The 16,914-nt window shown below is 37.6% G+C and overlaps 1 protein-coding gene across 5 annotated transcripts in view; it reads left to right on the top strand.

The window, feature by feature from the left end:
* The first annotated feature begins 4,592 nt into the window (after positions 1-4,592).
* LOC117062373 (calmodulin-lysine N-methyltransferase) overlaps positions 4,593-16,914 on the top strand; it is a 128,086-nt gene continuing 115,764 nt past the window's right edge. For 3 of the 5 annotated variants that reach the window (XM_033175835.1, XM_033175833.1, XM_033175831.1), the window contains exons 1-2: positions 4,593-5,036; positions 13,212-13,215. In XM_033175835.1, the coding sequence (XP_033031726.1) occupies positions 4,647-5,036; positions 13,212-13,215 (394 nt within the window). In that variant the 5' untranslated portion in view covers positions 4,593-4,646. Of the gene's footprint in view, positions 5,041-13,211; positions 13,216-16,914 lie in introns of all 5 variants that reach the window. The other 2 variants (XM_033175834.1, XM_033175832.1) reach the window with 1 other exon arrangement.

Here is a 16,914-nt window from a genome sequence, read left to right as displayed (position 1 = left end):
TAGCCTCTGCCTCCTGAGTTCAAGCGATTCTCCTCCCTCACCCTCCTAGGTAGCTGGGACTATAGGCACACGCCACCACTCTTGGCTAATTTTTGTATTTTTAGTAGAGACAAGGTTTCACCATGTTGTCTAGGCTTGAACTCCTGACCTCAAATGATCCACCCACCTCCGCCTCCCAGAGTGCTAGGATTACGGGTGTGAGCCACCGCACCCAGCCGAGCCTCTTTTCTTTATAAATTACCCAGTCTCAGATATTTCTTTATAGCAGTGTGAGAATGGACTAATGCACCCCTGGATGAGAATACTACTTAGAGGACAATCTGACAGTACCTATCAAAATTAAAAATGCACACACCCTTTGACCTAACATGCCACTTCTAAGAATCTATCCAACAGAAATTTTCACATTAAATGTCCATGAATGTAAGTACAGGCTGTCTTCATTTTCCACGGTAGTGTGGGACTGTAAAAATGACAGTGCCAACTGAAACTGTGCAAAGCAATCTTAATAATCAGTGGAAAAATTAGGATTGTTTTATGATCTTTAAACATTTTTGTCAAAAACATTTAAAACTTTCTTACTATTGGTTATAAATGTATAGGAAAGTGGGGAAAATAGTAAAACTAATATTTGGTTTGCTGAAATTTAAAATATTAGGAACATTGAAAATGAAAGTATTTTATCTCTTTGCAAAAGAGTTATCAAGAGCAGTTTAAACAGGAAGGGAAGGGGGAAGCAGAAGGGTGAAGACAAGTTGGCTAATGGGTACAAAAATAATTAGATGGAATAAATTCTAGTATTTGAGAGTACAGTAGGGAAATTACAGTTGACAATAATTTATTATGTATTTCAAAATAGCCAGAAGAGAAGAATGGTAATGATCCTAACACAAAGATGAATGAGGTGATAATATCCCAGTTACCCTGTTTTGATCATTATATGTTGTATACATATATCAAAATATCACATGAACCCCCAAAATATGTAAAACTATGATATATCCATAAAGAGTACAAAAAAATCTAAAAATTAAAAAAGAGTAGTTTGAGCAATGCTTGCCTTTAGAGTCTCATCATATAGCTTACCATATAAAGGAAGCATCTTTTCTGTGCCTTAATGAATTATCATACTCCTGTCTAAGTTTCTATCAGTTTCTAACATTTTATACTTTGCACTTTCGATGTTGTATCTTCAAGAATTCTTTTAATGCGAAGTTTTTCACTGGTGTTACTTCCTCTGGGACCTCTTCATCCTTTCTATCACAATCACTTTCCTCTTTTATGTTAATAAGTTTGCCTTTACTAAGTTCCTTTAGCTACATAGCTAGCTAGAGTCTCCTCAGTGGCAGCAGTTGTCAGCATTCCTTTGGTCAACTACAATAACTCCATTGACATTCAATTCAAATTTTAATTCTACTGTTATCACTTTTAGTTTCTTTGTTGTACCTTCCTTTTTGCTGGTCAGTTTTTCTTTTTCAGTTACCCCTTTTTGTAAAGTGTCACGTTGGTTTATCACTGGGAGACAGGGAACAGCACAACTACATTCTTTGCTGTTTGTGCATGGACTGAATAACAGATGTGCAGTGAACAATCACCAACAGACTTTGAAGGAAGTGATGTGATTGGTTGCTGATCATGATGTGCATGTGTTATTTACATAGCAATTTGTGGAGACCAAGCAGTGAAGTTTGTACTTTATGCAGTTGCTCATATTAACATACTGTGGTAACTGAAACTTGAACTGTATTGCTGGGGGAACAACTGTGATAACTGAAATTTGTGAATATTGAAACCATGAACGGCAAGGATTGCTTGTATAAGGATGTTCACTACACCATTCTTTGTATTAGCAAAAAGTGGAGATTAAAAACCTGAGTGAAGAAATGGCTAAGTAAAAGTTAGCACATCTACACTATGCAATTGTTAAAAAGAATGAGGTCAATCTTATATGTATTGACAGGGAATGGTATCCGATGATGTGTCATGAAATGAAAAAAGCTTGTTGTAGAACATTATGTATAGTATAATACCACGTATATAAAAAAGAAATATTTATGTATATTTGTTTATTTTTATATTTGGATTTCATAGAAAAAGCTCTGGAAGGCCCACCTAATTGTCAGCAACACTTACTCCTGAAGAGTAAAAATTGAGGACTGGAGTTTGGTGGTGGGCAGACTTTCACATTGTATTCTCACACTTTTTAATAATTTTTTCCTCAATAAATGCATGATTATTTGTTGATTTTTCAAAAAATGTACAAAAATTTAAAATCTCATATGAGGAAGCATTTAAGATATTTTGCCTGTCATGGAGAACATGATGTCATTCTTCAAACATTTGAAGGGCCGTCATTGGAAGAAACATTACATTTGTTCTGAAAGATATTGAACAGCTGAAATGGGACCAATGGATGTAATAAACTCATTTCTTAAACTATAAGAAATGTAAAATCCTTATAAAGACCATACACAGGGCTTTCAGTCAGACTGCCTGAGTCTTAACTCCTTCACCATCACTTACTAACCTTGGGTATATTTCTTAACCTTTCTAGGTCTCAGCTTTTATATCTGTGAAATGAGTAATCAAACTAATGCTACCTTTGAGAGCAGTGATATCTTCAAGGTGGAGTTAATGTTGCTTCATAACCCTTCTATGATCTCCATCAGCTTTCTCCCCTAGACTACCCCCAAATAAATATACAAGCTAAGTAAAAAACAAAAACAAAAACATGGGCCAGCTAGGTGAACACAGCTTCCAGACAAGTACTATAGTCATCCACTTCTAATCAAATTACTACTGTAAACCCTTTCTTTATAAAAAGTCATCTAGAGCTGCCACTGCCTCAGAAGGTGTTGAGAGGATTAAATGAGATAATTAATATAAGACTTCTAGTGTGATGCCTAGCACACAGTAAATACTAATGAAACAGAAATCACACATACACGTACACCCACTAAATCATGTGAGATGACATTTTAACCAGGGGTATATTGAACAGGTTTTCCTTTCAGTGAGTAGGGGGAAAATGGTTTGATAATTAAAAGCCTAGTACACTCTTGTTGCTCTTGGATCCTGTTTCCTTTCAGTTTTCCTGCCCTTGAGGTTCAGTGACTTTTCTCATTCTTTTGTTAATTCAGCCACCATTTATTGAGTACCTACTGAGTTCCAGGTTCAGTCCTAGGTGCTGGCAGTACCAAGATGAAAAAACAGGGACTCTGTGCTCAGATTGCTCCAGTCAGAAAGAGAAGGAAGTTGGATAATTGCAATATGATGTGATCTGGGTTAAAAATAAAGGTCTGTAAATGATATTAATGGAGCAAGCAGAAAAACATACTGAGGTCAGTCTGAGGGAGCCAGAGAAAGCATCCTAAAGGAAGAAACGTCTGAACTGGAGCTCAAAGGGAAGATAGGCATCTGCTGAGTAGAAATCCTCTGTCGTGGGATGTATGCAGATACTGCTTGATGTGGGTTGTGAGATTTTCCATGACTGTTCGTAAAGCTGAAATGACAGTAAATTTGGGCTTCTCTTTTTCTCAACATTTGGCTGTACTTATGGAAAACCAAACAAGTAATTATTCAGATATGTTAGAGATGTGATGGCACAAACTCACCCATTTCTGCTCTCCTGTCCTTACCCTGTGGCTTTCATTCTTAGTATCAAGTGGGTCACTATACCTTTAGCCAAGACCTTCTCCCTGTGAAGCTTTGTAATTTTATCGGGAAGGAAAGTCTTTCCCCCAAATCTTCCACTTATGTCTCATTAGACAGAATGGTGTCACCCAGTCACCATAAGTTATGAGGGAGGCTGAAAATTAATCTAGAAAACTACAGTTCCTGCCAGAGCAAGAAATACAACTTCTCCATCATTCCTAGCTGGTTTGGTCTTATTTTTATAGTTGTAACCATTTGTTTTAGTTCCCTGGGGTTTTTGTAACAAAGTGCCACACACTAAGTTGCCTAAAACCACAAAACGATTCTTTCACAGTTCTGGAGGCTAGAAGTCCAAAATCAAGGTGCAGAGCCATGCTCCATCTGAAACCCCTAGAGGAGTCCATCACTGCCTCCTTGTAGCTTCTGCCGTCAATCTTTGGCGTTCCTGGGCTTGCAGCTGCATCACTGCAGTCACCACCTTTGTCGTCACCTGGTACTCTCCCTGGGTGTCTCTCTGTCTTCACATGGCCAGTCATATTGGACGAGGGGCCCACTGTACTCCAGTGTCACCTCATCTTAACCTAACTAATGATATCTGTAGTGACCCTGTTTCCAAATAAGGTCACATTTTGAGGTATTGTGGGTTAGGTGGAGGGAAGGAGATCAATCCATAATATCATGGCTTTGCGCTTAGTGTGTAAATAAGAAATGCTCTATTTCCAAGTGATGCTTCTTTATACCCAGGATTAGTAATGAACTTTTAAAAGCCTTATTTTTATTCCTAGTTTGAGAAACAATTATTTTAACCACAAAACTGTGGCAATATAAAAGATTACTTGATAAACCATTTTCAAATAACTGCTTACAAATTTACAAGAAAGTTTAAAAATCCAGACTATACTGTATGCCAAAAAAAAATGTACAAATGTGTTAAAGAGAAGAAGTTGGCAGGTCCTGGCAGGAGACGAGGTGCGCTGGCGGCACCTCCGGGTATGGAAGGCTCCAGTGAGATGGAGTCGCGAGTCGCGGACGCTGGGGCTGGTGAGACTGCGCGAGCAGTGGGCGGCGGTCCGGCAGTTGGCTGCACCACTCGGGGGCCCGTAGTCTCGGCGCCCCTGGGAGCCGCCCGGTGGAAGCTCCTGCGGCAGGTTCTGAAGCAAAAACACCTGGATGATTGCCTGCGACATGTATCTGTAAGAAGATTTGAATCATTTAATCTGTTTTCAGTAACAGAAGTCAAAGAAAGGGAAACTGAAAAGGAGGTTGGTGCATGGGTCCAATATACAAGCATCTTCTGTCCTGAATACAGTATCTCCATAAGGCATAATAGCGGATCCTTGAATGTTGAAGATGTCCTTACCAGCTTTGACAATACAGGAAATGTTTCCAGTACCTTCAAGAAAGCGTATTTTTGAAACATACTCATTTGAGTTAAAATTGTGAAATGCATTTAAAAATTGAAATCGAAAGTAGAGCTACTGGAGAAGTTTTAAATATTTATTGGAACAGAAAGAGCAATCTCAACAAGTGTTTTTTAAGTTCCTATTATGTGCTGTCCTGCATTTCAATTCCCAAATGATTTATCAACTTTGAAGTACAAAGGAATGAAACATTCTTTCTACACATGTTGAAGAAACTACTGCATGTTAAATTTGGATAAATATCTCAGTATCTGATGCATCCAGGTACTTGGATGATTTCTGTGAACTATATCTGAAGTCTCACCAGCAAACATGTTTTAAAAATAATGCAAAGACTGGGTGCAGTGGCTCGCGCCTGTAATCTCAGCACTTTGGGAGGCCGAGGTGGGTGGATCACCTGAGGTCAGGAGTTCGAGACCAGCCTGGCCAACATGGTGAAACTCCATCTCTACTAAAAATATAAAAATTAGCCAGGCATGGTGGCTGGTGCCTGTAGTCTCAGCTACTCGAGAGGCTGAGGCAGGAGAATCTCTTGAACCCAGGAGCCGGAGGTTGCAGTGAGCTAAGATTGCGTCACTGTACTCCAGACTGGATGACAGAGACAGACTTTGTCTCAAAAAAAAAAAAAAAAATTAAAAAAGCTACATTGCTTCACCAATGAATAATTTACCCTGCTAACAATTTTTAGAATTTTGGCAAAAAAATGGCTTGACTAACTACATTAAATGTGAATTTAATGGCATGAACATATTGTCTCAGGACATGATTTTATTTGTACATTTTTAAGGTTTAATATATTTTCAATTAAAATTATGTAGATCAAAAAAATGTGTTAAAGAGTTAAATATTTTATAGAATTGCAGGAATTGGTCTTTTGAATATTTGTGTAGTTATAAGAATCAGTAGAGATTATAAAAGATTCCTAAGTCCTAACTATATAAAGATATAAAACTTATTGCACAAGAAAAAAAAAAAACAGTGGGGAAATGACAGACTGGGAACATTACGATGAATAATTCAGACAATAGACATGAACAATTCATACAATTGTTAAGACCCCAATAGCTAGATGGTCAAAGAATGTGACCAATCTAAAAACACCATGTTTGTTAAGCAAGCATATGGGAAAATGTTCAGTAATAGTTTAAAAGTGCAGTGTGACTGATAAATTATTATATTGCTGATGGTGATATAAATGGATATAATCCTTCTGAAAAGCATTGGCAAATACATGCAGAGCTATAAAATAGAACTATAAAATGTTCATTCAATTGATGTTTCTGGGAACTTACCCTAACTAAATAGGCCAAAGAAGAAAAAAGCTGTGTTTACGAAGCTGTTAATTGCAGAATCATTTGTAATAAAGTAAAAACTTGGGAGCAATCTAGTTATCTGAAAGTAGAATAGTCAACTGACTTATGCATCCTTTTGTTGGAATATGCAGACATCAAAAGATCTTGTAACGACCTGTGGCAACATGAAGGAATACCTGTGTTTTAAAGTTGCATGTTTTTTAGCCAGGCACCGTGGCACATGCCTGTAATCCCAGCACTTTGCTTGGCCGAGGCAGGTGGATCACCTGAGGTCAGGAGTTTAAGACCAGCCTGGCCAACTTGGTGAAATGCTGTTTCTACTAAAGATACAAAAAAAAGGCACTCTAGCTTGGGCGACAGAGTAAAACTTTGTCTTAAATAAATACATAAAGTTGCGTATTTTTAAAAAGTGGCATCTATGATTGCAATTATGGTAAATTTAAAAGTATGCATATGGAAAAAGTCAGCAACAATGAGATAGTGAAGTAAGTAGAAGGTATTAGGGAGCCTGGAGTTGTGTTAAGTTGAATGATTACGAATCCTTTTCCCAACTTTCGTATAATTTTAAAAATATTTAAATGTATTCAACTTACAATGAGTTTAAAATCCTCCTGTACTTTTTGCATGTTAATGAAACCATTAGAAGGAAAGAAGAATTTAATGAGCTTTCTGGGAAAAAAAAAATAATTTTGCTCACAGTAGTATTGTAAATCACACCAGATGTTTTTCTGTCATAAAAAAGTCTTGTACTAAGTAGTGGGATTATTCTAATGTGAAAAAGTGACATTTGAAGAAAGCTTTTTAATACCATATATGTGCATTATATGATTAATGGTGATGTTTTTGTTTGTAATTATTTTAATCCTGTCTCATCATTCACTTTAGTTTTGGTTTTGTGGTTGAGATTTTAAAGCTATGTTTATAAAGAAAATAACTCTACCCATAGGCTGGAGAGAAATTGTTTTACTTTCACCACAACAAATTATCTCTTCTGACTTTCTAGTTATGACTTAATAGTGTGGATTTAATGGTAGGTGATCAATGTAGTTGATACTATTTTAGCAATCTCTTTTACTTATGTTCTTATAAAGAGGACTTCCCCTTGCTTCTTGGAGGCAGAGTTTATAAGAACTGTAAAAACATAATCATTAGCCCTGTTCCTTGTTCCTGGTGGGGCACCCCTAGGATGTTCCCTAGGCTTGCTGAACTGCTCAGCATCCCCAAGGGAACACAGGTGCTGACTCTCTTTGGGGGTGTGAGAAGTAACCAGGGATCACAACCCCTCTGGGCTCTCCACTGGTAAGGCTTGATTATGCCTCTATGGTTGACTAGGCTTTGAATTCACTGGTCTGAATTTACTATCTGAATATTAAGGTTGGGTGGTAGTGCATCTCACCACCACTGCCTCTCCCTCTCCAAAGGAGCAAGCGCATGCACGCACGTGCATACAGACACACGCTCTTGCACACAGGTTTAATGTGAAACAATCACATTTTAAGAGAAAAGGCAGTGTCTAGTGAGAGGACTATGGGAGTGGGAGTGATGATGGAAAGGAGTTAATCCGTGTCTCCAAAATAAAGGCTAGACAATGAGGAGCAATGCAAAGCAGTGCTGGACAATTGACATCTACTGACTCCCTAGTGAAATGCAGCCTGCCCTCAGTTATTCAGAGACCGATCATCTAAAGTGTGGATTATCCAGGCCATATGCTTCTCTTCCTTTGCCATCTGGCCAGTTGCCTGCTTCCCTTCTTATTAACATGGAAAATAGTCAAAATACCTCAGTCCATTTCTGCCAAACCTTTTCTATTACCTCTATCAGCCCTCCCTTTAAGCTTATTCTGTGCACATCCTGGTCAAATCTGGTCACTTGGCATATTCTGATTCCTCCCAGGACACATTGGTTAGTTTCTAACATACAGTCTTGAGCTTGTTGATCCTGGCTTTGTAAGAGTCTTTTTTATTATTATTATGTATCACTTCACTAGCTAGTGAGCTCTTTTAAAGCAAGGGACATCTCCTCTGCTTTTAATATCCTCTTCAGCTGGCCCAGAGAGCTCCTCTTCACAAGGCAGGTAGGGGACAAGTGTTGTTGGCTAAGTACTATTCATTGTCATTTCAAACAGATAAGGAATGAGAAAGTCACAACAGAGAGGAGCAGTAAGCTGAAGTGCCATTTGCTGTAAAAATCAACCAAAAGAGAATCGCAGACTTTTAGAATTGGAAGGAACATTAGATATAGTTTTATCTCGTTGGAGTGAAGTAACTTGTCCTTGGTCACCCAGAGCATTTGTAGCAGAGCTAGGACTAGAATTCACCTCTTTAGAGCGCATTTCTCTCATACTCCAGTCATCCAAGGATTATACAGAAATGGAGTTATGCAGAAGGTATGCAGAAAAGGAGTTGCTTAGGTTAGGTTCCCAGGAGGAGGAGTCTATATTAGTGACAGGTGACTAACCAAAATTAATGAAAAATTGTATCCCCCTTTTAAGTAAATTAATCTTTTGGGGTTATAGATATGATAGCAATAATTTGGAGTTATTTTTATTCATTTTAATGACTGATCTAAAACAAAAATTGAAAAGATCTCATGGAGTGCCTAGAACAAAACTGACACGTAGTAGGCATCAGTTAATATTTGTTGAGTGAAGGGATGATACCAGAACTGTCACATTTAGCCTAAAGACTAGGAGTATTGTTCAGTTCCAGTATAATCAAACCCATTTATGAAAACCATTAGAGTCTTTCTTTGAATGAAAAATTTCTTAGTTTGCCATGTATTTTAACTGACTCTGGACAAATAATTCAGCCATTAATTACCATGAACTTATAAATACCTGTTTGTGGATGCTGTAAATTACCAGAGAAAGCTAATGCCTTGTCACTTACCAATGAAATGTCCATTGAACATTTTATGATCTTAGCCAGAACATTTCAAATAGGATTCATGTAAATTTCCAAGGCAAATCTCAAACATCAGATAACATTTCCAATTCCGGTTGTGGGGAAATGTAATTCTATGTAACTTACATAGAATTTAGGTTTAGAATTCTGTAATTCATGAACCTTTATATGAAGGCAAAATTGAATTCTATTGTTTTCTTTAAGTTTTTTACATTACTCAAATTATACATATTCATGGTAGAGAAAAATTAGAAAATATAGGTAATCGTAAAGAAGAAAAAAACCACTGTTAATCCTAGGAGCCAAAGATTAACTGTTAAGAATTAGTTGTGTAAACTTTAGACCTTTTTCTACGCATATTCATGGGGTCATATGCTACACATCATTTTTAGTTTTTGTTTTTTTGTGAAACAGAGTCTCGCTGTGTCAGCCAGGCTGGAGTACATTGGCACTATCTCGGCTCACCGCAACCTCCACCTCCTGGGTTCAAGCAACTCTCATGTCTCGGCCTCCCGACTAGCTGGGACTACAGATATGCGCCACCACGCCCAGCAAATTTTTTGTAATTTTTGGTAGAAACGGTGTTTCGCCATGTTGGCCAGACTGGTCTCGAACTCCTGGCCTCGACTGATCCGCCTGCTTCAGCCTCCCAAAGTGTTGGAATTACAGGTGTCAGCCACTGTGCCCGGCCTACATGCCATTTTAAAACGACTTTTTTCATGTCTTAGGAATATTTCTCAGTGTCAATAAATATTTCTAGGAACCATTCTTAATGGTTGCAGAGTATCCTGTTACGTACATGTACCATAATTTGTCTAACCCCTTGCTTTTGGATATTTAGGTTATTTTCCATTTTTTACTATTATAAATGCTGCTGTGATGAACTTTCTTATTATACATCTTGACTCACGTGTTCAGTGATATTCTTAGAATGCATTCTGAAGAGTACAATTGCTGAATTTAAAATATACCCAGTATTAAGAGTGGAAAATAGGAATTTTTAGGTGTCAAAGAGATCACTTTCATGTAGACTTTGAATTGCAGGCTTTTAGAGACTTAGTACTTAATTTTGGCTCTTCATGGCAATAATAAACACATTTTTATTATGCATTAATACAATTGTATTTAATAAATGATAAGCTCCCAAATGCATTGTTTTAGATGGTTTTGAAACATTTAAATACTTTAAATGGTGGTATTCTTCTAGTAATAATAATGATAAATTATGCTGATCAGTTTCCTCATTATTTTCAAAGCCTGGGTGCTTTGTTTGGCTAGTTGACATGAGACAGTTTCTTGCTGGAGGCAAAATGTCATTGGACCATGCACTAATCTCCCTTCCCCCTCCCCATTTTACCCATTTCTAGGCTGATTATATAAACAATAATGTGTTGTCTTTTTAATTAAGTGAAAGTGACTCATTACAGGTGCTTTTCAACTATCTGAACTTATCTCCTAAATAGGCCTTGCATTATCTATACCCAAATGAGAATATGGTTATTCAGGCAAGGCCACTCTAGAAGAGCATTTAAAGCAAGGAGCAGAGAGTCATCTCCAGTTTTGCAGGCAATAGGATGTAAGAGCAGGGCTACCCAATTAGGAAAGGAGACAAGGTAGGCGGGGAATGAGGCCATGCTTACCGAGCTTGTTCAACTTGATGACGTTATGGTTTTCATGATAAAGTCTGCAATAACCTTTATCTTTTTATATTCAATTTAATGGCCTTGGAATCTGGAGAAGCCAGTAGGACCTCATTTACCATGTAGCAAACATCAACCTCTTCTGGTACAATATTTTATGCTACCTAAAAGAGACATGAAATTAAAAATAGGTCAGAAGGCTTTCCGTTCCAGTTTTGTTGATTTAAGTGGGGCAGTGGGGAGGGTAGGCAAAACATTAGTTTCTTTTAAGTGGTATTATGGAGAAAATAATCTATTAATAAGTAAAAAGAGATTGCAGCACTATGAGAAGAGTAAAGATTATGTTTTGTGAAAAGAGCTGTTTCTGAAGCATCAGAGAAGCATAATTCCCCAAATAATTTCAAGTTATCTACAAGTAGTTTTTGCTTGAAGAAAGTAAGGGAACGTTATTTATTGGTAATATTTTAATTATCTTTATGTAAGGCTGTGATGGAAGAGGTGAATGTGTGTTTTACCAAATCATTTCTTCATTCATAAGACAGTACATTTAAATCCTATGAGAAACTTTTCTCAAAAGGAATTATGTTTTTCTTTTTTTAAAAAAAAAAAAGATGAACAAAAATAATGGTACTTCTGAAAGTATGTTTAGAAGGCCCTGGCTTCTCAATAAGAGTGGATAAGCAGGCCGGGCGCGGTGGCTCAAGCCTGTAATCCCAGCACTTTGGGAGGCCGAGACGGGCGGATCACGAGGTCAGGAGATCGAGACCATCCTGGCTAACATGGTGAAACCCCGTCTCTACTAAAAAATACCAAAAACTAGCCGGGCGAGGTGGCGGGCGCCTGTAGTCCCAGCTACTCGGGAGGCTGAGGCAGGAGAATGGCGTGAACCCGGGAGGCGGAGCTTGTAGTGAGCTGAGATCCGGCCACTGCACTCCAGCCTGGGCGACAGAGCGAGACTCCGTCTCAAAAAAAAAAAAAAAAAAAAAAGAGTGGATAAGCAATTTAAACTCAGGTACATTACAGCTTTTCCTCAAAAAGAATTTAATTATAAGAGTGTGGATAATAAATGTAAATTCTGGGCCATGGCTGCATGACTGCAGTGAGGCACATTATATAAATACAAATAGCTGTTGACATTCTAGGTGAGTTATTTCTCCCTTCTCCATTCCACTATGACAGTCGCTCTGTTTCACTGAGCACGCTGAAACCCATTGTGCCCTCTAATTATGACACTAAAGGCCTCTGGAAAAGGTCCCCCCACCCCACCTTTTTTAAATTGGTCACTAACAAATCCTTCATTATTACTCCCAAAATAAGAAAAAAAAACTTATGGCAAGAGTCAGATGGGCAGAGATGACCTTCTGACAGAAAAAAAAGTTCCTATTTTAAATGAGGTAGCACACTTAAACTTATATTCAAACAATGTGATCGCTGTCAAATACACTGGATAAATGTTTTTCTGACACTGCGAGCAGGAAGATAAGCATCCCCTTATTCACCAGGGCCACAAGTGCTCTCAAGAAGCACCTACTATCAGAAAGAACCACAAAACTAAAATGATTGATTTTTGACAGGGACATTCTGACATCCAGACTGGGTGACATTAATGTGTTTAACAGGTTGTTTCAAATATCCTTCAGATATCTGAGGATACAGGCAGTTGCTAATTTGTTCTAATGTGTTGGTCAGAGTGCAGCCCCACTTGAAATCCAATTTGTGTGAGAGCCATATGAAGGCCATCCTGTGGAGAGGTCAGGACCTCTCAGAGTTGAATTTTAGAAGATTCAGACAACTTCTTCAATTTGAGGTGTTCCTGGTATATTGAAGAACTAAAGAAATGCCAGAAGAGTGTTGCACAAGTTAATTGATTTTCAGTGTTTACATATGTCAGTGTCTAACCTGACTCATTTGGAGAGGGCTTTAAAAGTCTTAGCATTGAGGATTCCCATGAATATTGTGAACCCGAAGTCCAAAATGACTCTTCCACCCTCCCTATGAAAGGATTGGCAGATCAGAAATTTGGTTACATGTACCATCAAGATATTTCTGGCCAAGGTGATGCCTTCCATGCTTTATGGTATGTAAGTTTGGAATTAAACTAAGTCTTTAAGTTCACAAATAGATGAACATGGAGCTTTTTTCTGAACAATTATGTCCTGACTACAAGTGTTCCTGAGGCCACTTCTGGAAGCAGCTTACCACTTCACTAAAATAGCAAAAGCAAGGCAATTCTGTTTTTCAAACTACATCTTTGCCAGGTACATGCTTACTACTTTGTAGATTTGTAGGACACACAAAAAAAGCTTATTTTGGTAACAGAATAACTGACAATGATGGATTCTCAAGCATTTCTGCTAACCAAAGAAGGAAAATGAGATTGTACACTTTAGAGTTGGAGTCCAAAATAGTATGGCATACTCAACATTTATCTAACATCTTAGGTGTTCGTTTTAAAATTCATATAAATGTCTCATTTTCCTCCATACTCTGTTTTTATAGAAAATAATGGTGTCTCTCTCTCCTCAAATTATTTTTCATGCAGATTTACTGTCCTGAATTTTCCAGAAATGTAGATACTTTTAAATCAAAGGAAGATGGTATTTTGTTTTGTTCAGAACTTTCATATTCCAGAAAATCATGTCAATTGACAGCAAAGCCACTTGTGGTCACTGAGCCTCCTGTGTAAAGCACCGATGTCATTCTGTAGTTGTCATCACTGTATTCAGAGTGATTCTACATATAGGAGTGAGCATGCAACTCCTTCCATGTCTTCTAGTGCTGCTGAGAATTTACATATTAAGATACACGTTATTTATTATCAAGTACTTTCCTGAACAATGTTCGTTTAGGGCACTAAAAATATCTTTGTAGGGAGTTGATATTACTTATGAATTTTATTTCAGGAGAGCAAAGAAAAATACGAGATAGTTGTTATGAAAAGGGGGCACGGGGTGTGCTAGAGTGGCTCACCACTGCCGTACACAGTGGGCTAGTTGGCTGTAGAGTAGAGCTGACTCTTTGCACAGTTGCATGTTGACCCTCTGAAGAATTTTTTTACAAAAATATGATGTCATGTGAAGACCTTGACAGAATTAGCAAAGTGGTTGAGATGCATACTCTGGAGTCAGACAGACTCCAGTTCGCATCTTGGCTTTTATACTTACAGCTGTAACCCCATATCCTCAATTATAAGATAGGATAACTTGTGAAATGCCTTCCAGAAGGTTACTGTTGCGTTTATTCTCCTCACCACTCTTAATGAAGAGAGTCTTGTAACAGGTAACTCTAATTGTCTTCAGAGTTCAGGTCCCCAAGAATTATGCCTTCTAAAAGCTAGTCTGTTTCCTTCCAGTGGGAGCCATTTCATTTATGCCGCTCTACTCTTCACTTGGACTGCTAGCAAACATGGAGCTAAGTACTCAAGCTTAATTGCTGTGGCTTTCCTCAAGTAGGGTTTCAATACTGTAGTTTGCCCTCACTCCATTTCCCCCTTACTGCTAAATTTTGGTCTTTCATCCCATGTTGTTAGCTGTTGGTCCTGGTGATCCTGTGGTTTTATTATAAAACCGCTTTTGTGTGTGTGTGTGTGTGTGTGTGTGTGTGTTGTTGTTTTTTTTTTTTTTTTTGGTCAAATGATTATCTCAAATCATTTAGAAAAAGTAGGTGAGGCTGGGCACAGTGGCTCACACCTATAATCCCAACATTTTCAAGGCCAAGGCAAGAGGATTGCTTGAGTCCAGGAGTTCAAGATCAGCTTGGGCAACATAGTAAGATCTTATCTTTACAAAATTAAAAATTAAAAAATTAGCCGGGTTTGGTGGCTACACACCTGTAAGCCCAGCTACTTGGGAGGCTGAAGTGGAAGGATAGCTTGAGCCCAGGAGGTTGAGGCAACAGTGAGCCATGATTATAACATTCCAGCCTGAGCAACAGAATAAGACCCAGTTTCAAGAAAGAAAAAGTGGCGGAGGGCAGAGTTCAGTGGGTCATGCCTATAATCCCAGCACTTTGGGAGGCTGAGGTGGGAGGATCCTCTGAGCCCAGGAGTTCTAGACCAACCTGGGCAACATAAGGAAACCCCATCTCTACAAAAAAAAGAAAAAAAAAAAAAAAAGAAGAACAATTAGATGGAAATTAAATAAGTAAAATAAGAAGGAAAGAATAAAGCTCCATTCTCTTTATGGTACTTTATAGTATTTATTTCTGTAGGTGGCAAAGTTACTTTTTTTCCTTAATTTATACTGTCTATTCATGGTAGTATTAGATCTTTACTATATCACTTACTTGGGGAAATATGACAATAACACTAAGATGATATTTTACCTAAAATACTCATCTACAGAGTTATTTCAACATAAATTATTTATTTCTATTTTCTAGCAAAAATCTGAAGAATAGCACACATTGCTCTCTCTCATCCTATTATTATAGAACAGTAATTCTCAAGATTTTTGATCCCTGGACACCTCTTTGCACTTTTAAAAATTATCGAAGACCCAAAAAACTTTTGTTTATATGAATTATAGCTATCAATATATATTGTATTAGAAATTAAAACTGAGAATTTTAAAAATACTTACAAACTCATTCAAAATAACATTAAACTCATTATATGTTAACATAAATAACATATTTTTATGAAAAGTAATTATATTTTCCAAAACAACAATAAAGGGAAGACATTCTTATAGAAGAGAGTCATCATTTTTACAAACCTCTTTAATGTCTGTCTCAGTGGAAGACAGCTGGACTGTCATATCTGCTTCTGCATTTAGTCTGTTGCCATAACGTATGTTATGTGACCTCATGTGAGAATGAGAGTGAAAAAGGCAAATATGTATTATTATTATTATTGTTATTATTAATACTGTTAACATAGCTTAGACCTTATAGATATCCTGGAAGTGTCAAGGGGATGGTCCAGGGTCTGGACTACACTTTGAGAATGCTGCTGTATTATAGAAGATAGCCAATACATATTGCAACATAAGAAATGGAAATAATACTTTGCTCACATTTTAATTTTTAGTGGTTTCAATGAACTACAAAGTTTAAAAAAAATGCCTCTTAATCCTTCTTCCAAAGTCTATAGAAACATTAAGGTCGAACTATGGTTGACAGGAATGTTTAGATTTTTTTCCTTGAAGATCTGGCCAATATATTTTGGTTTTATTTGTTTGTTTGTTTGGAGACAGGGTCTCACACTGATGCCTAGGCTGGAGTACAGTGGCACAATCATGGCTCACTGCAGCCTCAGCTCTCCGGGCTCAGGTGATCCTCTCACCTCAGCTTCCTGAGCAGCTGGGACCATGGGCATACACTACCATGCCTGGCAAATGTTATGTATATTTTGTAGAGACAGGGTCTCACTATGTTGCCCAGGCTGGTCTCGAACTCCTGGTTTCAAGTGATCCTCCCATCTTGGCCTCCCAGAGTGCTGAGATTACAGGCATGAGCCACCACACCTGGCCAGGCCAATGTATTTTGAAAGGTACTAGCAATATATGGCATCAATGTTATGTTTTTGGGAATAGTTTTTTAAAAAATATATGTATTGAACAGGGATGATCCTTTTACTTGTGGTATATAAGAAAACTTAGCTTTTTTACCCTTCCAATCTATAGTGGTAAAGCTAGCTTTATTAAACCATTATTTTTATTTGTGTGTGTTGCTTGTTATATCATCTTTATACCATTCAATAATGAGAGTAGAACAAATTGATTTCTCTTATTCCTGCCGTGAGATGGTTCACAATGAAAGGTAGATGGCTTGCCTAATTTACAGAGTGGCATTAGGTTCAGAATGAGTTAGTACAGAAGAATAACACATTTTATTTTGCTCTATTTTATATTTCTTTATTTAAATAATAACAATAATGGTTGTGAGTAGCATTTATTTTATTTTATTTTATTTTATTTTGAGACGGAATCTCACTTACCCGCCGAGGCTGGAGTGCAGTGGCGTGATCTCAGCTCACTGCTAC

Source organism: Trachypithecus francoisi, unplaced genomic scaffold (assembly GCF_009764315.1).
Source record: "Trachypithecus francoisi isolate TF-2019V2 unplaced genomic scaffold, Tfra_2.0 Lachesis_group17, whole genome shotgun sequence".
Taxonomy (NCBI): domain Eukaryota; kingdom Metazoa; phylum Chordata; class Mammalia; order Primates; family Cercopithecidae; genus Trachypithecus; species Trachypithecus francoisi.
The sequence above is the reverse complement of the archived record's forward strand: the minus strand, read 5'-3'. Positions and strand labels throughout refer to the sequence as shown.